The 18,652-nt window shown below is 33.6% G+C and overlaps 3 protein-coding genes across 4 annotated transcripts in view; 1 reads left to right on the top strand and 2 right to left on the bottom strand.

Annotated features, from left to right (window-relative positions):
- Nucleotides 1-216: 216 nt before the first annotated feature.
- Nucleotides 217-1,367, bottom strand: LOC129919356 (probable endochitinase). The gene is made up of 2 exons (XM_056000214.1): nucleotides 525-1,367; nucleotides 217-465 (listed from the first exon to the last, which is right to left on the bottom strand). The coding sequence occupies exons 1-2, from the start codon at nucleotides 1,203-1,205 to the stop codon at nucleotides 217-219; spliced, it is 930 nt and encodes a 309-aa protein (XP_055856189.1). The 5' UTR covers nucleotides 1,206-1,367.
- A 2,773-nt stretch (nucleotides 1,368-4,140) lies between these two features.
- On the top strand, nucleotides 4,141-5,111 carry LOC129919355 (probable chitinase 10). Its single transcript, XM_056000213.1, has 2 exons — nucleotides 4,141-4,168; nucleotides 4,240-5,111. The coding sequence occupies exons 1-2, from the start codon at nucleotides 4,141-4,143 to the stop codon at nucleotides 5,109-5,111; spliced, it is 900 nt and encodes a 299-aa protein (XP_055856188.1).
- A 1,599-nt stretch (nucleotides 5,112-6,710) lies between these two features.
- Nucleotides 6,711-18,652, bottom strand: part of LOC129919959 (uncharacterized) — a 34,670-nt gene continuing 22,728 nt past the window's right edge. The window contains exons 3-7 of one of the 2 annotated variants that reach the window (XM_056001091.1): nucleotides 16,832-17,289; nucleotides 16,678-16,755; nucleotides 12,622-14,658; nucleotides 11,940-12,562; nucleotides 6,711-9,402 (exon numbers count right to left, since the gene is read on the bottom strand). In XM_056001091.1, the coding sequence (XP_055857066.1) occupies nucleotides 7,143-9,402; nucleotides 11,940-12,562; nucleotides 12,622-14,658; nucleotides 16,678-16,755; nucleotides 16,832-17,289 (5,456 nt within the window). In that variant the 3' untranslated portion in view covers nucleotides 6,711-7,142. The remainder of the gene's footprint in view (nucleotides 9,403-11,939; nucleotides 12,563-12,621; nucleotides 14,659-16,677; nucleotides 16,756-16,831; nucleotides 17,290-18,652) is intronic. The other variant, XM_056001092.1, reaches the window with a different exon arrangement.

Raw genomic sequence — 18,652 nt, 5'->3', positions numbered from 1 at the left:
GTTAAAATTTTTCACCTTACTCTTGCGTGGTGAATAAAGTTAAAATTTAAATTTAATTAATTAAAGGTGAAAATTTTAAACAAAATTTTAACGCAATTCAGACACGGTCTAAGAGGCAGAATTCCTGTTGGGGTTGTGGAGAGTTATGAATTCGGAAAATGCTTAATATTAAGTAAAAATGTACTCATGTCATGTTTTAATTAAACTTTTATTAACTCAAACTATATTATTTAACCATAATTGATTTTGTAGCTGATCTATTGCTCTTATTGGGCATCGTCCATGATCTAATTTCAAGCAAAGTTTCATCTCATCACTCCAACCAAATCCTATTGGACATTGTTGTAGACTTAAAAATCCATTCATACATTTGTAGAAATAATTACAATTCTTCGGATATGGAAAGTAATCATAAGTGTTTTGAACACATTGAGTTTTTGGATTTGGTGTTGTCTGTACTGTGGCCTATAGGAAGATTATAGATTTTTAATAAACTAACTTTTAAGACTTATTTCAAAACCTACCTTGCATTTAGCTCTTATGGGTATTTCACATTTAGATGTCACATAATCGAACAAAAGCTGTCCAGAACAAACCATTTGTACAGGACTTCCATGATAGCAAATGAAATATTCACTACATGAAGTTTCACTTGGTAGCAGAACAACCGCATGTGGATCATCACTAGCGGGACAAATTTGAGCAGGAGGTGGACTAGGTGTTGAAATGACACTGACACTTCCTGTTGTTGGTGTTATTGGAGCAAAGCTTGTGGGATTTGTTTTAATAGAAGTTAGAGACCCTGGAGACTTTGTAGACTCCGAATCGGGGTGAACAACTTCGCCCTCTGTCTGTGGAGGTGGTCGTAATGTTGTTGGTATTTCTTCTGCTACGGAAGTGGTAGTTGTTGTTTCTGGTGGTGGTGGTTCTGTTTCATTTTCTATTGGAACCTCATCATCTGAACAAACAACTTCATTTTCCGGTGCACAACTTCCATCTTCGGTATTGAATAGCAATTGTGATGGACAAACTCCCTCATATGATTCTTCACCCTCGCAATAAATATAGGATTTGCATCCTTGATTACCAGCAACGAAAGTACCATCTTCTTGGTCTTCACATGCTTCAAAAAATTCACCACAAACACTTATTAACAAATTAATAACGATAAGACAAGTTAGTTTAAATATTAAAGTTGAATTCATTTTATATAAGTTTAATTAAGAAAAAAATTAAGAAACTATTCTGGGGAAAGTTAGGAGTTGAACTGCTTCAAAGTTTGATGTGTGAAGAATTGTTAACCTTTTTAAATGGCATTTTTGTTTCCGTAAAATTTTTGATATTGAAGATGTTTTTTTAGTATCATTGATAAGATTTGTTATCGATATTCTCATTTTTCGGGAGAAACATTTTGATTTTGAAGGTTTTTGGGTCAATTGAATAGAGGAAATATTGATTAAATCATTGATTACAAACAATTAAAAACTGATAACATAGATATTATTTAAAGTCATATAAACACTTCCACCAAATAAGAACATGAGATTGTTATTTTCCTAACATTATTTTTGCTCTAAGATGACTTAGCCCTTATTTATCAATTGTCAGTTAGACATTTAGAAGAATAATGTCAATATAAAAAAAAACTGGGGTTTATCTGGCTAATAAAAATTTGGCTCTTAGAGTATTTCTTACCTGCAAATATGAAACTTTTAAAAGCAAAATTATTAAAATTATATCTAGTTTACAATACAAGCTCAACCCCTTTATGAAGAACAATTGATGAAAGTGGGCAGCTTTAATTTAGAATTGTTTCTAGGGCAATTAGCTTTAAATTTCTTCGTCAATTCTTCCTGTACAGAATTTTTTTTATATTTTTCTGAAAAAACGAACTGTGAATTTTAAAAGTAGAAAAACAAATCTAGCCAAAATAATAAATTACACGAGTTCAATTTGTGGCTGATTTAAATGTTGGCCTTATATTGTCAACATTGAATTGCAAGGACAGACATTTTGCAGAGCATGCTTTTCTTCGATAGAAAAATTATGTTCCACATACGCCACAGTGACCAGACACTTTAAAAAAATTGTAAATACAAAAGTATGGGCATTTCGGACGTTTGAATGAAATTGGTATCAAATGAAAGATCTTTGAGTAACTTACTATGGACGTTAAATATTGCAATCTTAGTATTGTTAGTGTATCGTGCAATTTAAGCAAGTACATTAAAATACCCACTAGAATCGTAAAGCCATTTACAAGAGTAAAGATAAATTTTATTTTGAGCAGTAGGTATAATAATATTGTTTATACTTTTAAATGTAAGGAAAAATAAGTGCTTTTATTTAACTATAAAAAAAATGTTCCACATACGCCACAGTGACCAGTGATCAGTTTGAAGATGCAGCTACTTTTATATGTGCAATTTTAAATAAGAAATATAATTTTTTATCAAATATCGAGAGTTGGCATAAATTTAACAAAAAAAAAACTCTCGTAATAGACTCAAAAGCCTATATTTTTTATATAATATTTTGTGTTCTATTGGATGAATATTCAAGATAAAGGGAAAAATAACAGAGCATCATATTACCTATGTTCTTTTTTGCATTGCTTTCCGTAGCGAAACCGACGAAGTTATGAATACCAGAGTTATGCGCGTCATAGTTATGAAAAACTGAAGTTATGATAAACTGAAGTTTATGAAAGATTGAAGTTATGAAAAACCGAAATCAAAAAAACAAATATATGGCTTTAAAAAAAAAGTAGTTTTGGTTTTTTTTTTTATTTATCGAAAACGACATCAAGGGGTCGAATTACGTTCGTTATTATATGATCGCTAAGTGTCCCTATCTTTTTCTACTAATTAAATAGAGACACAAATATTAAAAACGTTAGCGAATGATCGTAATCGTATGCTGTAATTCGACCCCCTGTTTTCTGTTTTTATTTAAAAACAAATAAGAGCATTAAATTTTGAAAACTAATTTAGTAGATACCTACTTGTTTTCATAAAATTTTGAAAAATTTGTTCGATTTCATTTCTTCCAAAGTTTTGATTTTGAAAATTAATTTTTCAAAAACTAGTTCATTAAATATAGATCTATTTAATAACATATCAAAAGACATAGTTTTTGGCCTTACCAAAAAATACAATACGTTATTGTTAGCGTCACCGTTGAGTTTTTATAATTTTTTGTACAAATTAAGTAAATTTTTTTTAAATTGTCCCTCCCGTCTAAAAGTGTATGGGACCCCCGTCCCATACACTTTTTTTTCTTGTCTTGACTCAACCTACACGCTCTAGTTTTTAAGTACATTCCTCCCGTATATCGTTCCTCTCAATGGTTGCCAATCCAAAAACCACGTTTCATAACTTTGGTGTTCATATAGCTCTGGTTTTTCATAACTTCGGTTTTCAATAACTCTGCATAACTCTGGTTTTCACAACTCGATTACTATTTCCTTTCCGTATTCGCAGAGTTGGAGTTCATATATACCTACATATTACAAAAACAACAACTAGCTGCCGATAATAAATAGATACAATTTTTACAAGGTGTATTAGTTTATTCTTTTCTTGGAACATGTTGGCCCTCTTAGGGCCTCGCTTCCAAAGGTGTGTGTGTGTTATAATAATTCAACTACGTTATAAAAAACAGTCCAAAAAAATATTGCAAATAAATTAGGTCACTGATACCACTTCATATATCAATCACTTCTTGTTGATTTATATCGGCTAAAAGTTACGTGTAGAATTGGAGACTCTAAACATCACCGTTTATGATGACAAACAGTTTCCCCTATCTCAATAAATCTGATCTCTATGGTTCCAAAATTATGTTATGTACAAATGTTGTCTCAAAACTGCGTTGTTTTGAAACATTACCTACCTAGGTACTTCATGATGATAATTAAACGATCAATATCTTGACACTTTACTCGAATATGATTTTTAGTCTAATTGGAAGCTACTACTTGCCTAGACTAGAGCAAAGCAATGTGTAAATTTGCGAAAAGTTGCACAAGTTATGTGATATTAGGGTACAAAACAAAAAGAAACACCAAGGGTTGAAGTTGGAAAATATATTACAAAACAAAAACATAAGAAAAGCTTAAGGATTATAATTTTGAGTACCATGTACCGTTCTTTGACAATTATCAGCGGTAAGTATGACGACGTTGTAATCAGATAATGGATCTTATCAATCTATAACAATCATGTAACACTGTTATAGGGCTCTTTTTTCTACAAATTGCTCCCGTTATTTCCGGCTTTGAAACAACTTCTCATTCAGTTAAAGTTCTTCGTTCGCCTAAAGAACCAGAATGTCGTGGTAAAAAAGTTGGCAGTTTCGTTAGGGATCCTTATTCTTGTGATAAGTTTTATTATTGTGGACCAGATGAGACGGCAATAGTTGTAGACTGCCCCCATGAGATGATCTTTAATGACGAAAAAGAAATATGTGACTTTCCAAGTAACTATCATTGTGTTCCTCGAATAAAAGAAGATGAAGATGGCGGGATTTCTACAACAACAACAGAAAAACCTCAAATAACAACTTCTATTCTACAAGAAACTTCTTTAGTAACATCTTCTAAACCAAAAACTACCTTATCGACAGTATCGACGGAAATGGTCACACCAACAACGATGACAACGCCCTCTACAATATCAACGACAACTTTAGTAACAATAGAAAACAAATGTCCTTTAAAAGACACTAAAAAGTTAATATTTCTTCCACATCCTGGAGAATGTCAACGATATTACATTTGCTATCATGGACTGCCAGTTCCTCAGGAATGTATTTCGGAATTGCATTGGAATGCCAAGACTAATCAATGTGATTTTCCTGAAAAGGCTGGATGTTTAGAATCCACCACAACAGTAGTAGTTCCATCAACTGCAACTGTTCCGGTAGAAGTATTAATAAATTGTCCATTTAGAGGTGAACAAATATATCCACATCCGGTACATTGTAATTATTTTATTTATTGCATTTATGGTTATGCAACAATTCAGCAGTGTCCATTTTATCATCATTTTGATATTTATACGAAGAAATGTTTATGGCAAACTGTGGCAACGTGCATTGTTCGAAAATAATAATTTAAAATTGTTGATAATAAAATACAAAACTGAATTGTACATAGATTTTTTCTTTCAACAAATATAGTTCATAAAAGATATTCAATCTTCAATGAGAATATTGAAAAGAATTGTTTTTTCCTCGATTGTATAAAAAGGAAAAACTTTATTCTGCACCTTCTAACTCATCAGCTTAGTTTTTATAACTCGGTCACTGTGGTGTATGTGTAACATTTTCTTATACTTTCTCTTGTGTTTTAAAGTAACTTTGTGTATTAATTTACCATATACAAATGGTTAAGTTATTTATTAAAGTTATACAAATTAGAAACATAAACATAAAATTATAGTTTTATTATAGTCACTCTTAAAATTACATAAACCAAACATAATTAAAAATGTAAATCATTTTCAAAAAAAAAAAATACTATAGCGAAAAATTTGCTATCGCGAATCATCTTCTTGAATTTTGGAGTGAAAATTAAAAAAAAAAAACTATTTGACGACAACAGGATTCAAACCCACACGTGTGGAGTGTCCAGTGCACATTGTATCAATCAATTAAAGCAATCCTTAATTTTGAAAATGATTAAAGGATTTGAATATTATATTATTAAGATTTTTTCGGTGGGAAAAAAAATTTCTTGGGAGTTTATAAATATGTACGTGTAAATGTGAATATTAAAAAATAATAGTTAAAATATTTCATGACGACCTTTAGAAAGCCATGGACAATTTCGTGCAATGTTAAATAGCCTATATCCAGTGGTAACGCAAGCCGCTTTCAACAATATCTCATTTGTCAAATTACGATAAGAAATTTAGAAGATATGATGCCAAAGATGAACAAACATACATGTTTAACATACTGGTCAAACACACAACCCTATTTTTAGCTTTTCCGTAGTCAGGTAAAAAAAATAGCCTTCGAAACCACTGGAAAAATTATATGTGTTTCTGTCCCAAATGGTCGAAAACCAAATGAATTGAAAGTCATCGCGCTTAATATTTTCGAGACATTGCAGTTTTCTCAAAAACGGGTCTAACTATTTTGATAAATAAATTTAATGTGTTGATTTTTTGATAAACGTACTAACAAACTAACATCTTTTGTCGAAAAATGTTCTTTTTCTATAGGACCATTTTAAAAAAAAAATCTTTTTTTAAAAACACACAAAAATGGCACATACAAATTTAAAAACAAGATTAGGTTATTTTTAAATCACATCTATGTACTTAAAAAAAATAAGATTTCTTATAAAAATAAATGGGATCCGTTTAAACTCTGTTTAGCCAACTATGTTCAAATTGTCTTTACTACAAAAATTGTTAGCCCCTTTTATTCAAGATGTAAATAATATTTTAACATCGCTGTTCCATGTTTTGTCGATTAGCATAAAGTTTACAATGCATCCTGGTTGACTTATTTGTACCGTTAAACCAAACTTGTTCGAACGACATATTTCTTGAAATATGATTTCTTCAACATGACTATCTCAATGTCAATAGCTTCAACTTTTTAAAGAACTTAGGAAAACTCTTTTATTTTTATTTATTTATTTATATTATAGTTATAAGTTTAATATTATTACACATAATATTCATATAATTTCCACATACATAATACACATATACAATTCATACATAAACATGTTCTTATTATAAAGAATATAAATACCATTAATTTTGATAATAATCAAACCACATTCAACATTGATGATTTGGTAACTTGTTTTTTTTTTTTTTGCCTTTTTATAAAAAAAAAAAAAACAAAAATAAAATAATTGTGAAATCATTAGGAAGGATTTATTATTTTTATAACTCTTTTTTAATGAAGGACCCAGCCTTTAAAAGGAATAGGAATAAATGAGCAAAAAAGGTTTTTCATTATGATATTTCCCTTTTTCTTTTATTTCAACGCTTAAAAAATTTCACCATCCAAAAGAGCCTCTTCGAAGCTCGCCAAATAGCTAGAAAAATAAACGTAAACGCTGACGTCATCCGACGTCTAGCAACAACAACCGAATTAATCGCCGACCAGCCTTCCAACTATGGGACACTATTTCGTTTTCCACTCCCTCCACCTGTAATTGCCAACGGATCTGTCCCAAACGCCCCATGCAAACTCGACTCGGGTCTTTGATTCTGTCCATCGGCATCCTCTTCGGCATTATCACTATCCACAACTGGATGGTTGGCCGAAGCTACACCCAAATCAATGGCAAGATGATGACGATTTTCATCATCATCAGGATTTTCATTATTTTCAGTTTCGTCAAGGAAGAAATTCAAGAAATTTTGATTTGGTGGTGGATTAGTCGGTTCTAGTGGAATCGAAATCAATTGCCCCTCAGCATTGTCAGGAGATGGTGGTGGTAAAGAATCTCCCCCATTTACCGAAGCTCCACCACCAAGAAGAAAACTATCATCAGCATGAGCTTCAACAAAACCCTGCATAGTATTGCTGCTGGAAGAACATATCTGATCGGCTTCAGCTAAATCTTCATTCATAATATTGTTGGGAGCAATTGGTGTTGAAATCTGTACCAAATGATGCTGTTCAGACATATGTGGTGCTCTTGGGCTCATTTGAGAACGTTGTTGTTGTCTAAATGAGGAATTATTTTCAATTTTATTCTCCATCTCGACCGCCGAACCTGATTGCCGAGGTCTCAATGGAATATTAGACTTTCGAACCTGATGGGCATTTATGTAAATATTCTGAATATCCATCCAGGACATTGAGCCAGCAGCAGCATTTTGATTGGCATTCTCTTTATGGTGATTGTTATTCTCTCGTGATGGTCGTGGATCTTCGTCATCGTCTCGCTTCAAAGTAACAAAAAGCATAGTTTCCAAATAACGCTGATACCACATTAAAAATCCATCACGATCGCGGGGGAAAGTCTTCCCCTTTAACTTGGCATATATCTTCTTGGGCGAGATATGCAACCTAGCTTCGATAATCTCCTTCTTACGACACTTGACAATTGCATAATTCTGTATTGCTGTAGCTGTAAGCTTAGCAACATCAACTAGAAGAGCATCATTAATCACCGAATTGGGTTGAGTGTCCTCATGAATTCGAGCAATAATATAGTGAATAAGTTCATAGTCTGGAAATTGTACAGTATGATCAGTGGAACCACCACCTTGACCAGCATTTGAACTTCCCACAAACTTATCAGCCAAAAGTTTTATATCTTTTGCATTTAGTCCCAAAGCATTTTGAGCCTCATTATTGTTGTTATTGAGAATATTATGGTTATCCAGAGCTTGGGCACCACCCTCCTCATCATCATCGTCGTCATCTTCATCTTCGTTTTCACCATTATTGCTCTCTGTCTCATTGAGGTCTTCATTGGGTCTGCTCAAGCTACGAACTTCATTCAAATACAACTTCCTAAGTGGATCTCTAGTCGATGCGATATTATAGTCACGATAAAGTTGTGCCAAAAACTGCTGTTCACCATCTTTGGCTCTAAGCAAAGTCTCGATCCTTCGAAAGACATCTTCCTTCAAGGATTCATAGAATTTTGTAGTGAATTTCTCACTTTTCAATGCATTGACCAATAAATTTCTTTTAATTTCATCCGAAGTATCATCCATTGCAGAGTCAAGGGATTGCATAACACCCGAAAACAATCCGGGACTAAGAAGATCTCCTCCATTTTCTGGTTGTTGGGTATGTTGTGGTTCAATAAAAGCAGCCGGTCCCGATTGAGTAGGACGGAGGCGCCTATTCATCGGAGGTCGTCTTAAAGAAGACGGTTTAACAGCGACTTTATTGGGCTCATTATTGGCAAAATTGAGATTCATATTACGTAAATCTTGGGTCAATTCATTTGCTTCAAAAACATCATTGCTAACTCCAACTACATTCCAGGCAGAAATATTGCGTGGATGAGGAGGATTCTGTGGGACATCTGGCTGATTGATGGAAATATTCATCATGTTGCTGTAGTTGGTTGGAGTTTGTGTGGCGGAAGTGGTTATAGGTTGTGGTGCATTTAAGAGACCAGCTGAATTGGCATTGATACGATTACGGAATGTATGCAAATATTTATTGTCATAACCAGGTGGATTAAGATTATTTGTATTTGAGTCGGGACGATAACCGACATTGAGTGAATTTGTAAATATAGGAAGATTTGGTTGATCTTGTTGATGTGTTGGCTGTTGTTGTTGTTGCTGTTGTTGCTGAATTATTGGTGGTGGTGGCTGTTGTTGATGTTGTTGAAGTTGATTATGATTTTGTTCTTCATTGCTTTTGCATGAATTTGATGATAGCAAATTCTGCCGTGAATAGCTGAAAGGATTGTACAAAGATAAAGTTGAAAGATTTGACTGAAATAGTATATTTTTATAAATAGAAAAAGCAACACCAATTATAAATAAAAATCTTAAAAAAAAAAAAACATTGAATTGTTTTTAGAGATAGGAAGTCTTTAGGGCAATATTTTATGATTTCATTATTAAAAAAAGCTGATTGAAGTTGTTAGTTGTTGTTTTGATTTTTGGCTATTAAACAAATGCACGCTAACACACATTTATTAACAAACACTGCAATCACAGACTCACCACTGCTTTTGGATCACATTTCATGATTGCCTGTAAGAGAAAAATCCAACTAAGGCCAACGATGATTGATCTGAAAAAGTTTTCAAAAATTTTTTTTGTCTTGTCCCAATTTTATCAATGAAAGAACACAGTTTTGACAAAAACGACATTGACGACAGTAAAGACTTAAGACAGGTTGTTTAGCAAAACTTCAATGTTAATCATTTTTGATTTTCCACCGTTTTTTGGCAAACAAAATTCGGTTCCATACTTGAAAACTTGTGCTTTTTTTTAAAGTAGGTACTCACGAGAGATTAAAAAAGTTAAAAACGTTAATAGCCGAAGGAATTTGATCAACAACATACATTATGTACACATATTTTGGTCGGAAAAAATATGCTTAGTGAATAAAACGCGCGGAATAATTTGCATCACCCACGCGCACTGAATTCCGTCAACTTCAGAAGTTTTTTTTCTAAAGCGCGTTTAAATTGTTGCCAAAAAATCACCAAAGCTTTCGAGAGTGTATGAAAAGTCGACTTGCATTGAACATTCTGAAAGTTAATTTTTGGTTTAAAGCAGAATAAATTTATTGATACCTATTGTCATAATCTTTCAAATATCTAGCAACTATAAGAGACGCAATATATCTTTACAGATATACTATTCTCCTATTTGATGTGTTTAAAATTAATTTTAGACAATTTTTATTTCTTTAGAGTTTTTAAAACAGACGGGAACAACACTTTGCTATTGAAAGTTAGAAGTGTTTCAAAGCCAATTTGGCATGATTAAGAAAGGGAATCCTTCGGTTCACGTAATAAAAAGAATTTTTTTCAATCGTCTTTAAAATGATTACGAGTAGATCTTGATAAGCTCAACAAACTAAGTCTAACTATTCAGTTTAAAGTCACTAAAACATTAAAAGATTGGAATTCACGAGAAATTTGAAAATTCAAAACCAAGCTTGTCATAGCCGGAGCTTTCTAAGACTTGATTTCCTAAAGGGTCACAATGGGAGTCAGTATATGTCTTTTACTGCTCATAATACTTCCATTCTGATTCTTTTTCGTATACTATCTTACTTACATACATATAATAGAAGTACAATTTTAATTAATGATAACAAATAAAAGGTATGTAGATCCACTCGCTAAATTCGGATCCTCTTTCTACAGAATACAAACAAAATGATCTTCAAATACGTAGTAGCCTTTACTTAATAGTAACTCACTACTTAGCTCACTACTGATTTGCTAACATTTAACGTAGTAAACAACAACAAACGATTGCTTTTGTTTATCTTTAACAATCGTCTGTACTAACAAACTATTATTATAAATAGTACAAGATCCCCCCCTACGTTGACCTCCAAATATCGAGTGCCAAGATAAAATTTGCATTGCTGAACTTAACATAACGTGCTAGTGTTGCCGCCTCATATCCCGGCAGGTTGTTAATGGAAGTTGCATATAAATTATATGCACAGATCTAGGTAATATTATTTCATACACAGGGCCTTAACAAAACTGAACCATTCTTAGGGTGACCGCTATTTTAAAATATTTTATCTTTTCATGTTGATCAACAAAAAAAAAAAATAAAATTGACTAACTTGTATAGGTGGATTGTGTAGGTTACTTCGGGACAAGAAAAAAAATAGTCGGGAGGAGTTTTATTTATCTCCGTCTAAGCGGGAGAACATATTTTCTAACATGCCTACTATAACATGAGTACCTTTAAGGAAAGTTAAACGCAACAAATTAATGTTGAATTGATTTTAACCATTGAAATTGGTTTAATCCAACCCAAATGGACAAGGTGGCTTAGGCAGATCTCATTACGACACTTGGGGACCGAGCTGGAGCGACTTGTTAACTAGCGTTGTCTCAAGTAAGTAAGTAAATAATATGGCACGCATAAATAATTTCTCGACCAAAAGAATGACTCCAAAAAAAAAGTAAGTCAAAAAGGAATCTAGCATGACCCTCAAATAGAAACAGAAATAATGCACCCCAACACCAGTTGATAAGAATTTGTTTTTTTGTTTTGTTTATAAATAAAAGCCAAATAGTTTGATTATAAATTGTTCAAATAAAAATAAATAATTTAAAATTGATTTTATTGAATTTGTTTCATTGTTTTTTTTTTTTTTGTCTAACATAACTAAATAAAATAACATTTTTTTGTATTGTTTTGTTTTTAACAAAAGGAAGATTTTAAGAACCTTCCTATTAACTCATTCTACGAAAAAAATAAATAGAATTAAAAAAAAAAACAATTTACCTTCTAAAGTTATCCCAATAGTTATTGGCTCGATTGCCAGGTGGTACTTGATTGTTCAATGCCGAACCGGTTAAATTTGATACACCATTGGATACATTAGAGTTTTGTCCTCCAGCAACAGGAGCAACTACAGGTGTTGCCTGTTGTTGTTGTTGAGCTGCATTAAGCAAATTCGAATTATTATTATGCACCGAATGCTGAGTGTTGTTGTGATGATGCATGAAAATTGGTGCTCCAGTATTGTTATTGACACCACCTCCATTGACATTGTTGAAAACATGCATTGGAGGCATTGGAGCACAAAGATTATTCAAATACATGCTGCCGCTAGACTGTTGTTCGGCCGTGGAGTAGTTGAAATTCGAAAGTTGTTGCTGTTGTTGTTGTTGGATGTTGCACAAGTTGCGTCGCTGGAAGCTACTGTTGGTCTGGCTCATGATCGTGGGGAGTTGAATGTGGGTGTGTGGATGAAGTGATGGGAAAGGATGTGGTTGCTCAGATTGAGCACGATTTATGGATGGATAGAGATTGTTTTGAACTGTACCAGCTGGGGGTACAGATTCTGAGCGGTGATTGGCACCAAGATCAGTTCCGTTGGTATGACTGAGGAGACGTTCTTGAAGCTGTAAAATACAAATTTTAAAAATATTTACTATTTCAATTTAAAATGCATTAAAATTACCATGTGGATTGTGCTATTAAGTGAGTCAATTTCTCTCTGTTGGTGCCACAACATCTGGTTACATTGGCACACCGAATTTATAAGCATCTGTTGGGTCTGTATAAACTGTTGCAACAAAACTGGATCTGATTGCATAATTGTTGCGGCTGGCGTAGCAGCTCCATTGGCGATTACACCAGAATTAGCTTGACAGATACAATCCGAATTAACTCCAGCTGATACAGGTGGTGCAAAATGCGGACTGTATGGAGCATTGTAGAAATAATAGGGATTCCATGATGCTGGCAATGGTGGTGGAGCTGGGCCAGAGCTACCAGCTGCCGATGGAGCATTTGGTGGCCCAAAATGCCATGAAGCTTCACGATTACTCATGGCTCGCATTGGTGGTGGCATACTGAAACTGCGAGAGCTTCCCGATTTAATGCTGCCAGCTTCACAAGATGGCACCCCATTTACATCAACTGCTCCAGAATCTGCAGAATCTTTGCCAAGTTGCTTTGGAGCACCTTGCAGAGATGAATTACATGATAAACCCTGCGATTGAGGGTAGTAGAAACCCATATCAGGTTTTGGGGTAGCCTGATTCTCGGTTAGCAAGTCATTGGCATTTAAATCTTCTTCCTCTTCTTCCTCCTCCTCTTCTTCCTCTTCGATTTCGTTCTCGTTTTCATGGGATTGTAAATTTGTAGATGATGGTTTGGATTTGTCTTCTTCACTTTGAATGCGAGCACAAATTTCTTGAAACTCTTTTTTCTTCTCTTCGTACTGAGCTTCTAACAAATCACGTCGAGTGTCCTTATTTGAAAGCTTCGATGGACTTACACTCTCACGATTTGAATTTTTGTCTTCTTCATCATCGACTGTGAGTTGGCGACGACTTAGAGCTGCACTTTCGGCTTTTCGTCTTATTATTTCTTCTTTTAAAGCCCGAATGCGATCTCTTTCACTTGCCAAACTCATAGCTTGAGAACGGAGATCTCTTGTGACTTCATTGAGCATATGAATTTTTTCCGTAATCACTGGATCTTCGGGTTCATCAGTAAAATCTTCCTGAACTGGAGTACGATCTTTGTCAAATGGAACTGCAGCTCCCACAGCTCGAGGTTGAGTGTTGGTGATTTTCGGAGTGGATTCCCGTTGGACAGGGATATCAACAGCACGTCTTGGACCACCGATTTCTTTTGGATCCGGACCCTCACTACGTTCCTCGATGAGTTTAACAGTTTCCATCATCGACTTTAGTCGACTTAGCTGAGCTTTCATGGCTTGAATGTCTGACATCTTTTGATTAATTAGTGCAGATGTCTCAGGATCATCTTCTTCATCTTCATCGGAAGCTTCAGCAACTCCATTTGACATGGAAGAGCTGCCATTTGTATGACTGACTTGTTGTGGTGGTGATTTTTGTTTATTTTTCTTCTGTGCACCCACCAACTCAATTGGAACAACTCTAGAGTATTCAACAGGAACTACTCTAGCTGCGGCATCTCTTTTACCACCACTTCCCGATGGTTGATCCTCTCTAGACTCTTGTGCCAACTGCTCATTGACTCTTCTTTCAGCAGTTCTATTCACATCGTGTAATTCCATAATTAAATTCTTCATTTCATCTCGATGGGTTTTGAGACCTTCGAGTTTCTCTTGCAAAGTCTGTTGTTCGGCAAGGATTTCTGGACCATCTTCACCAAGTAAATTGCTCAATTCATTTTGTCCTGCAATGAATGTTGTCAGATTTTTCATACGACCTACTAGAGAAGACATATCGGTGTGAACTTGATCGATAGACTCATAGTCTGGAGCTCCATTTTGACCAACAGCTCCACGCAGCAGTGGTGTGGTGTTGCTACGAAGTGTTTCCATTTCAGCAAGATGTTGTTTAGCTTGATCTTGCAAACGAATAAGTTGAGCTTGTTGTTCTTTCATATTTTGAATGTTGCGTGTAGAAGCTTCAAGACGACTCTGCAGGTCTTCATAGGTTGGCGAAGCCGGTTCGGCAGTGCTGTGAATACTTGTGACGGATTGAGCTCGTTCACTTGTCTAAAACCAAAAAGAAAAGAGATTAAGCTTAGATTGGGAAATAGGACAAATAGAAATAAGTACATGCCACACTTTTACAAGCTCAAAGTTTTGTTAGTGGACTCAAAAACTTAAATCGAATCGATGTTTAGGGAATATTTATGAATCTTGACGAAATAGAATGTACTTTAACGTATTTTTAACCTCTTATTGGCATTTTCTTGGAAAACACAGTCTTGATTAAAAATCAATAAAATCTAAAAATTTGACGAGGTCCAATAAACGGTTTCCAGTCTTGCAAGACATTTTTTTTTTTTATTATTTATTTTCTTCATCAAACAGAGCTAAAATTTCTCTAATATACTACTTAATTATATTTAACAAAAAGATTTTTAACTTAATCCATCAGAGTTCATTATTGAAAATAGTTTTTTCTTAAGATATTCTTTGATTAAGTACATGTTAAAGTCAATTGTTACCATAATTTACTCTGTGAAAAGGGACATAAAACAGATGAGAGGGTCTTAGTTCACGAAATGGTACACGCAAGTTTATAAATAAAAGTAAATCAGGGCAATTGATTTTGTTAATAACATTCTCACAAACATTACATCAAAACACTTTCAAAGTTTGGATGCCAAGTAATAAACATCTAGAGTTATAAGAAGCCATTTCGATATTCCAACGTAATATCCTCTAAGCTATTCTTGTAAAACGTTTCTGGAACTGCATATATTGGGTTCCATAGGACACAATAATATTCTTTTATAGATCTAACATATCCAAAATAAAGAGACCTAAGCGTGAATGGGTCGGAGCATTGAGCTAGCATGAGCAACAATACGGTCAATGTGACCAGTGAATGTAAATTTTAGGTAGAAGATAACACCCAGATCCTTTTTTCCGTTAAGTCTAGATTAATAAATTCTTTCAATGTTATAGGAGTAAATGATGGGTAGTGAAATTCGGCAAAATGTCATATATTATGACAACACCAAGCTGATAGCTTCGACAAATCATTCTCAAGTTGAATGCAATTTTAAGTCATCGGCATACATCAAGCAGATATAGTTTCTTAATATTGTTGGAATGTCATTTATAAAAATTAAGAACACTTGTGGTCCTAAATGACTTCCTTTTGGTGCCCCGGAAGGTACTTTTACTGGATCCGAAAGAATGTTATTGATTTTAATGTTACTGATTTTAATGTATTGAATCCGATTTGCAAGATATGATCCAAACCATTTTAATAAATTAGAATGAAAACCCAATTTCTCAAGCTTAGTAACTAATATAGAATGATTTACGAAAGCTTTCGAAAAATCAGTATATAAATCGTCACATTGAAGTCCATGCTCTAGTGAACCTAATACATAGTTACTGAAATTTTTAGGTTCATTGTTGTGGATCTTCCACTTATAAAACCGTGCTGAGCAGAAGTTTATTATAAACCAGTTTTTCAAAAATCTTGGAAAAACTGATATCTTGCAATATGCGCGATAATAAGTTACGTCGTTTTTCGATTCAAACTTGAAAACTGGTGTCATATAAGAAATCTTCCATTCATTTAAGAAGTAAACATCCCGTAAAAAAAGATTGAACATAAACTCAAGTGGAATTGCAAATGCAGAAGCACATTTTTTTTAAATAATAGGGGCTATACCATCAAACTCGGGTTGTTTATCATCATTCAATTTTTGCAGATCATCTTTAGGTTCATTCCTGCCTATCTGCAAGTCACCTATTATGATGATTTCATAAGAGATGTCTTCAAAAGATGTTGTTATTGCACTAGGCAGCTTGAGCACTATATGCTTCATTCAGATAATGAACTGGGAATGCCAGTAGAATATTTTTTATTATTAATGAACTTCCAGAAACATTTGCTATTTTTTTAAAGCTTTTCAATACGCATTTTAATAAGATCCAGCTCAAAGAACCAAACGAATAAAAACAATTTACACATATTTATGAACAAGATTCAAAGTCTCGATTAGTATAAAAGACACACACGTTTCACGACTTTTTTTTATAATGTACCTCACTTGCTGCCACATCTTCCAAACTTGTCGAATTGACAATGATTTCGTTATCATTATTTTCATTTACCATGATGTCCTTTTAAAATAAATATTTGATTTTAAATTTTTTAAGATAATTTTTTTTTTTAAGTAACATATTTTCAAAAACTTACTTTATTTTTATTTTGTTGTTTATTAGCCAATTTAATGCAATACTGTATATATTTATAACGCTGAAGTAATAATTCGTCAATTTCAGCTATATCGTTATTAACTGCAGACGCTGTTGGTAATTGTCCTTGTCCTTGTGGTTGTAATTGTGATTGTGCAGGTGTAGGTGCTGCTTGACGATATCTAACAAATGGATTTGTTGAATGATGTCGTCCTTGATTATTGTGATTGTGAGATTCGTCGTTAGTTATGCCAAGTGTTGTCGGATTAACAACTCCAACTGTTGCTGCTTGATTGTTGTTATTACTGTTGTTGTTGTTATTGTTATTTATTGGAATTCCACAAGACGAATGTGTTGAATGATTGTGATAGTGAAATGAATCGTTATCACGCGATTGAGTTGTACGTCTTGGTATTGGACGAACGGGATAGCAAGAGCGTTGATTGTCGGGAAAATGATCTGTAATGAAAAAGTTGATTCAAATAAAGTATTATTAACTTATATGGGTTTAATTTATCGACAGACTAATCATATAATTTTATATATTTTATTTTGGGCTTTAATGATCTTTATTTTTGGATGCAATTAATGAAACACTAATTCATTATTTTGGTACCCTACGTTTTATCGGTTTCTTTCCAGCTTCTTCAAGAGTTTTTATTTGTATTTGAGTAATATATCCAACTAGCTTACCCGTGCGAGACTTCTCGCATGCTTAAATAAAAAGAAAGTATAGCTAGGTAGGTACAAATGTAAATGCAGAGTGTGTTTTTTAAAAAGTCGAGAATTACTAAAAAACTCCTGTTCATCCCTTTTAAAATACATTGGATTAGCCCCAGTTTAAGTTAAACAGCTATGAATATGGCACATTAAATTTAGCAATTCTAGGTTCCCTAAGTTGTACATACATTTTATAATTAACTCTATTTCAAACAGGTTGCCGCAACTAATATCTCAAACTTGGTCAATTTGAAGAACTTGAACCGATGTTGAATCATGCATTCACCACCTTAACTATCAATTGATAGTTGATAAATACTGAAATTTGATGTTTTAAAATCGAAATGGGGGAAAACTGGTCATTTTTTTAATGGATCTTTTCAGTTACATTTCACGGTTAGCATCATTCTTCGTTTTCAAATTTTTTTCAAAGCAAATAAGAGATCAAATTTTTTTTAACAACTATAAATTCTTTGCTTCCGGCTACAAAGAGGTTAAGTCACAAAATTGCACTTTCGGGTTTTGATGAAAAGAGAATAAGCTCTTTTATTTGGTATCAAAAACATAAATTTAGAGTAACTCTTTCTTATAAAAATAAGGGGATCAATGCTCAAAAATTCATCGATTTTCAACTTCAATCGGATTTTCTGGTAAACTATCATTTATGTAAGTCCTTTTTACCCAGGGGCAAAGAATTGATAGTTGACAATCGTAATAGGGGTGCAACACTTACGCCCCTATAGCACGCAAAGAGCAAATGAAGGGTCCAGGGGAAAAACGGCACATGTCCACTTTTTGTCAAAAATAAACGAATGATGAGGTCTTGTAGTATTTACTGACCACTATCTGATGGCATCCTTACTTTTATAAAACAAATTTAAGCCTTGCTGAAAAAATAAATAAATTGTGTGCTAAGTACTAAGTTGTATGGAGAACAAAATTTAAAAACGCATTTTTCTCGAAATGAGTTGGAATGGACTTGTGCTGTTTTTCCCCTGGAGCCTTCAAATATTCCGGCTTTTTTCTTATGTACATTATGTATGTATATACTATATATGTACATACATAGGTACACTTCCCAGACTTTTCCTGGCAAATGGAA

Source organism: Episyrphus balteatus, chromosome 4 (genome assembly GCF_945859705.1).
Source record: "Episyrphus balteatus chromosome 4, idEpiBalt1.1, whole genome shotgun sequence".
In the NCBI taxonomy this organism is placed as follows: domain Eukaryota; kingdom Metazoa; phylum Arthropoda; class Insecta; order Diptera; family Syrphidae; genus Episyrphus; species Episyrphus balteatus.
Note: the sequence above shows the minus strand (reverse complement) of the source record. Positions and strands in the feature narration are given on the sequence as shown.

Coding starts and splice junctions, on each gene's coding strand:
- LOC129919356 (XM_056000214.1), bottom strand. CDS start 1,205: ATGAATTCAACTTTAATATTTAAACTAACTTGTCTTATCGTTATTAAT. Junction 466..524: donor CCATAAGAGCTAAATGCAAG/GTAGGTTTTGAA, acceptor ATCTTCCTATAG/GCCACAGTACAGACAACACC.
- LOC129919355 (XM_056000213.1), top strand. CDS start 4,141: ATGTACCGTTCTTTGACAATTATCAGCG. Junction 4,169..4,239: donor TTCTTTGACAATTATCAGCG/GTAAGTATGACG, acceptor ACACTGTTATAG/GGCTCTTTTTTCTACAAATT.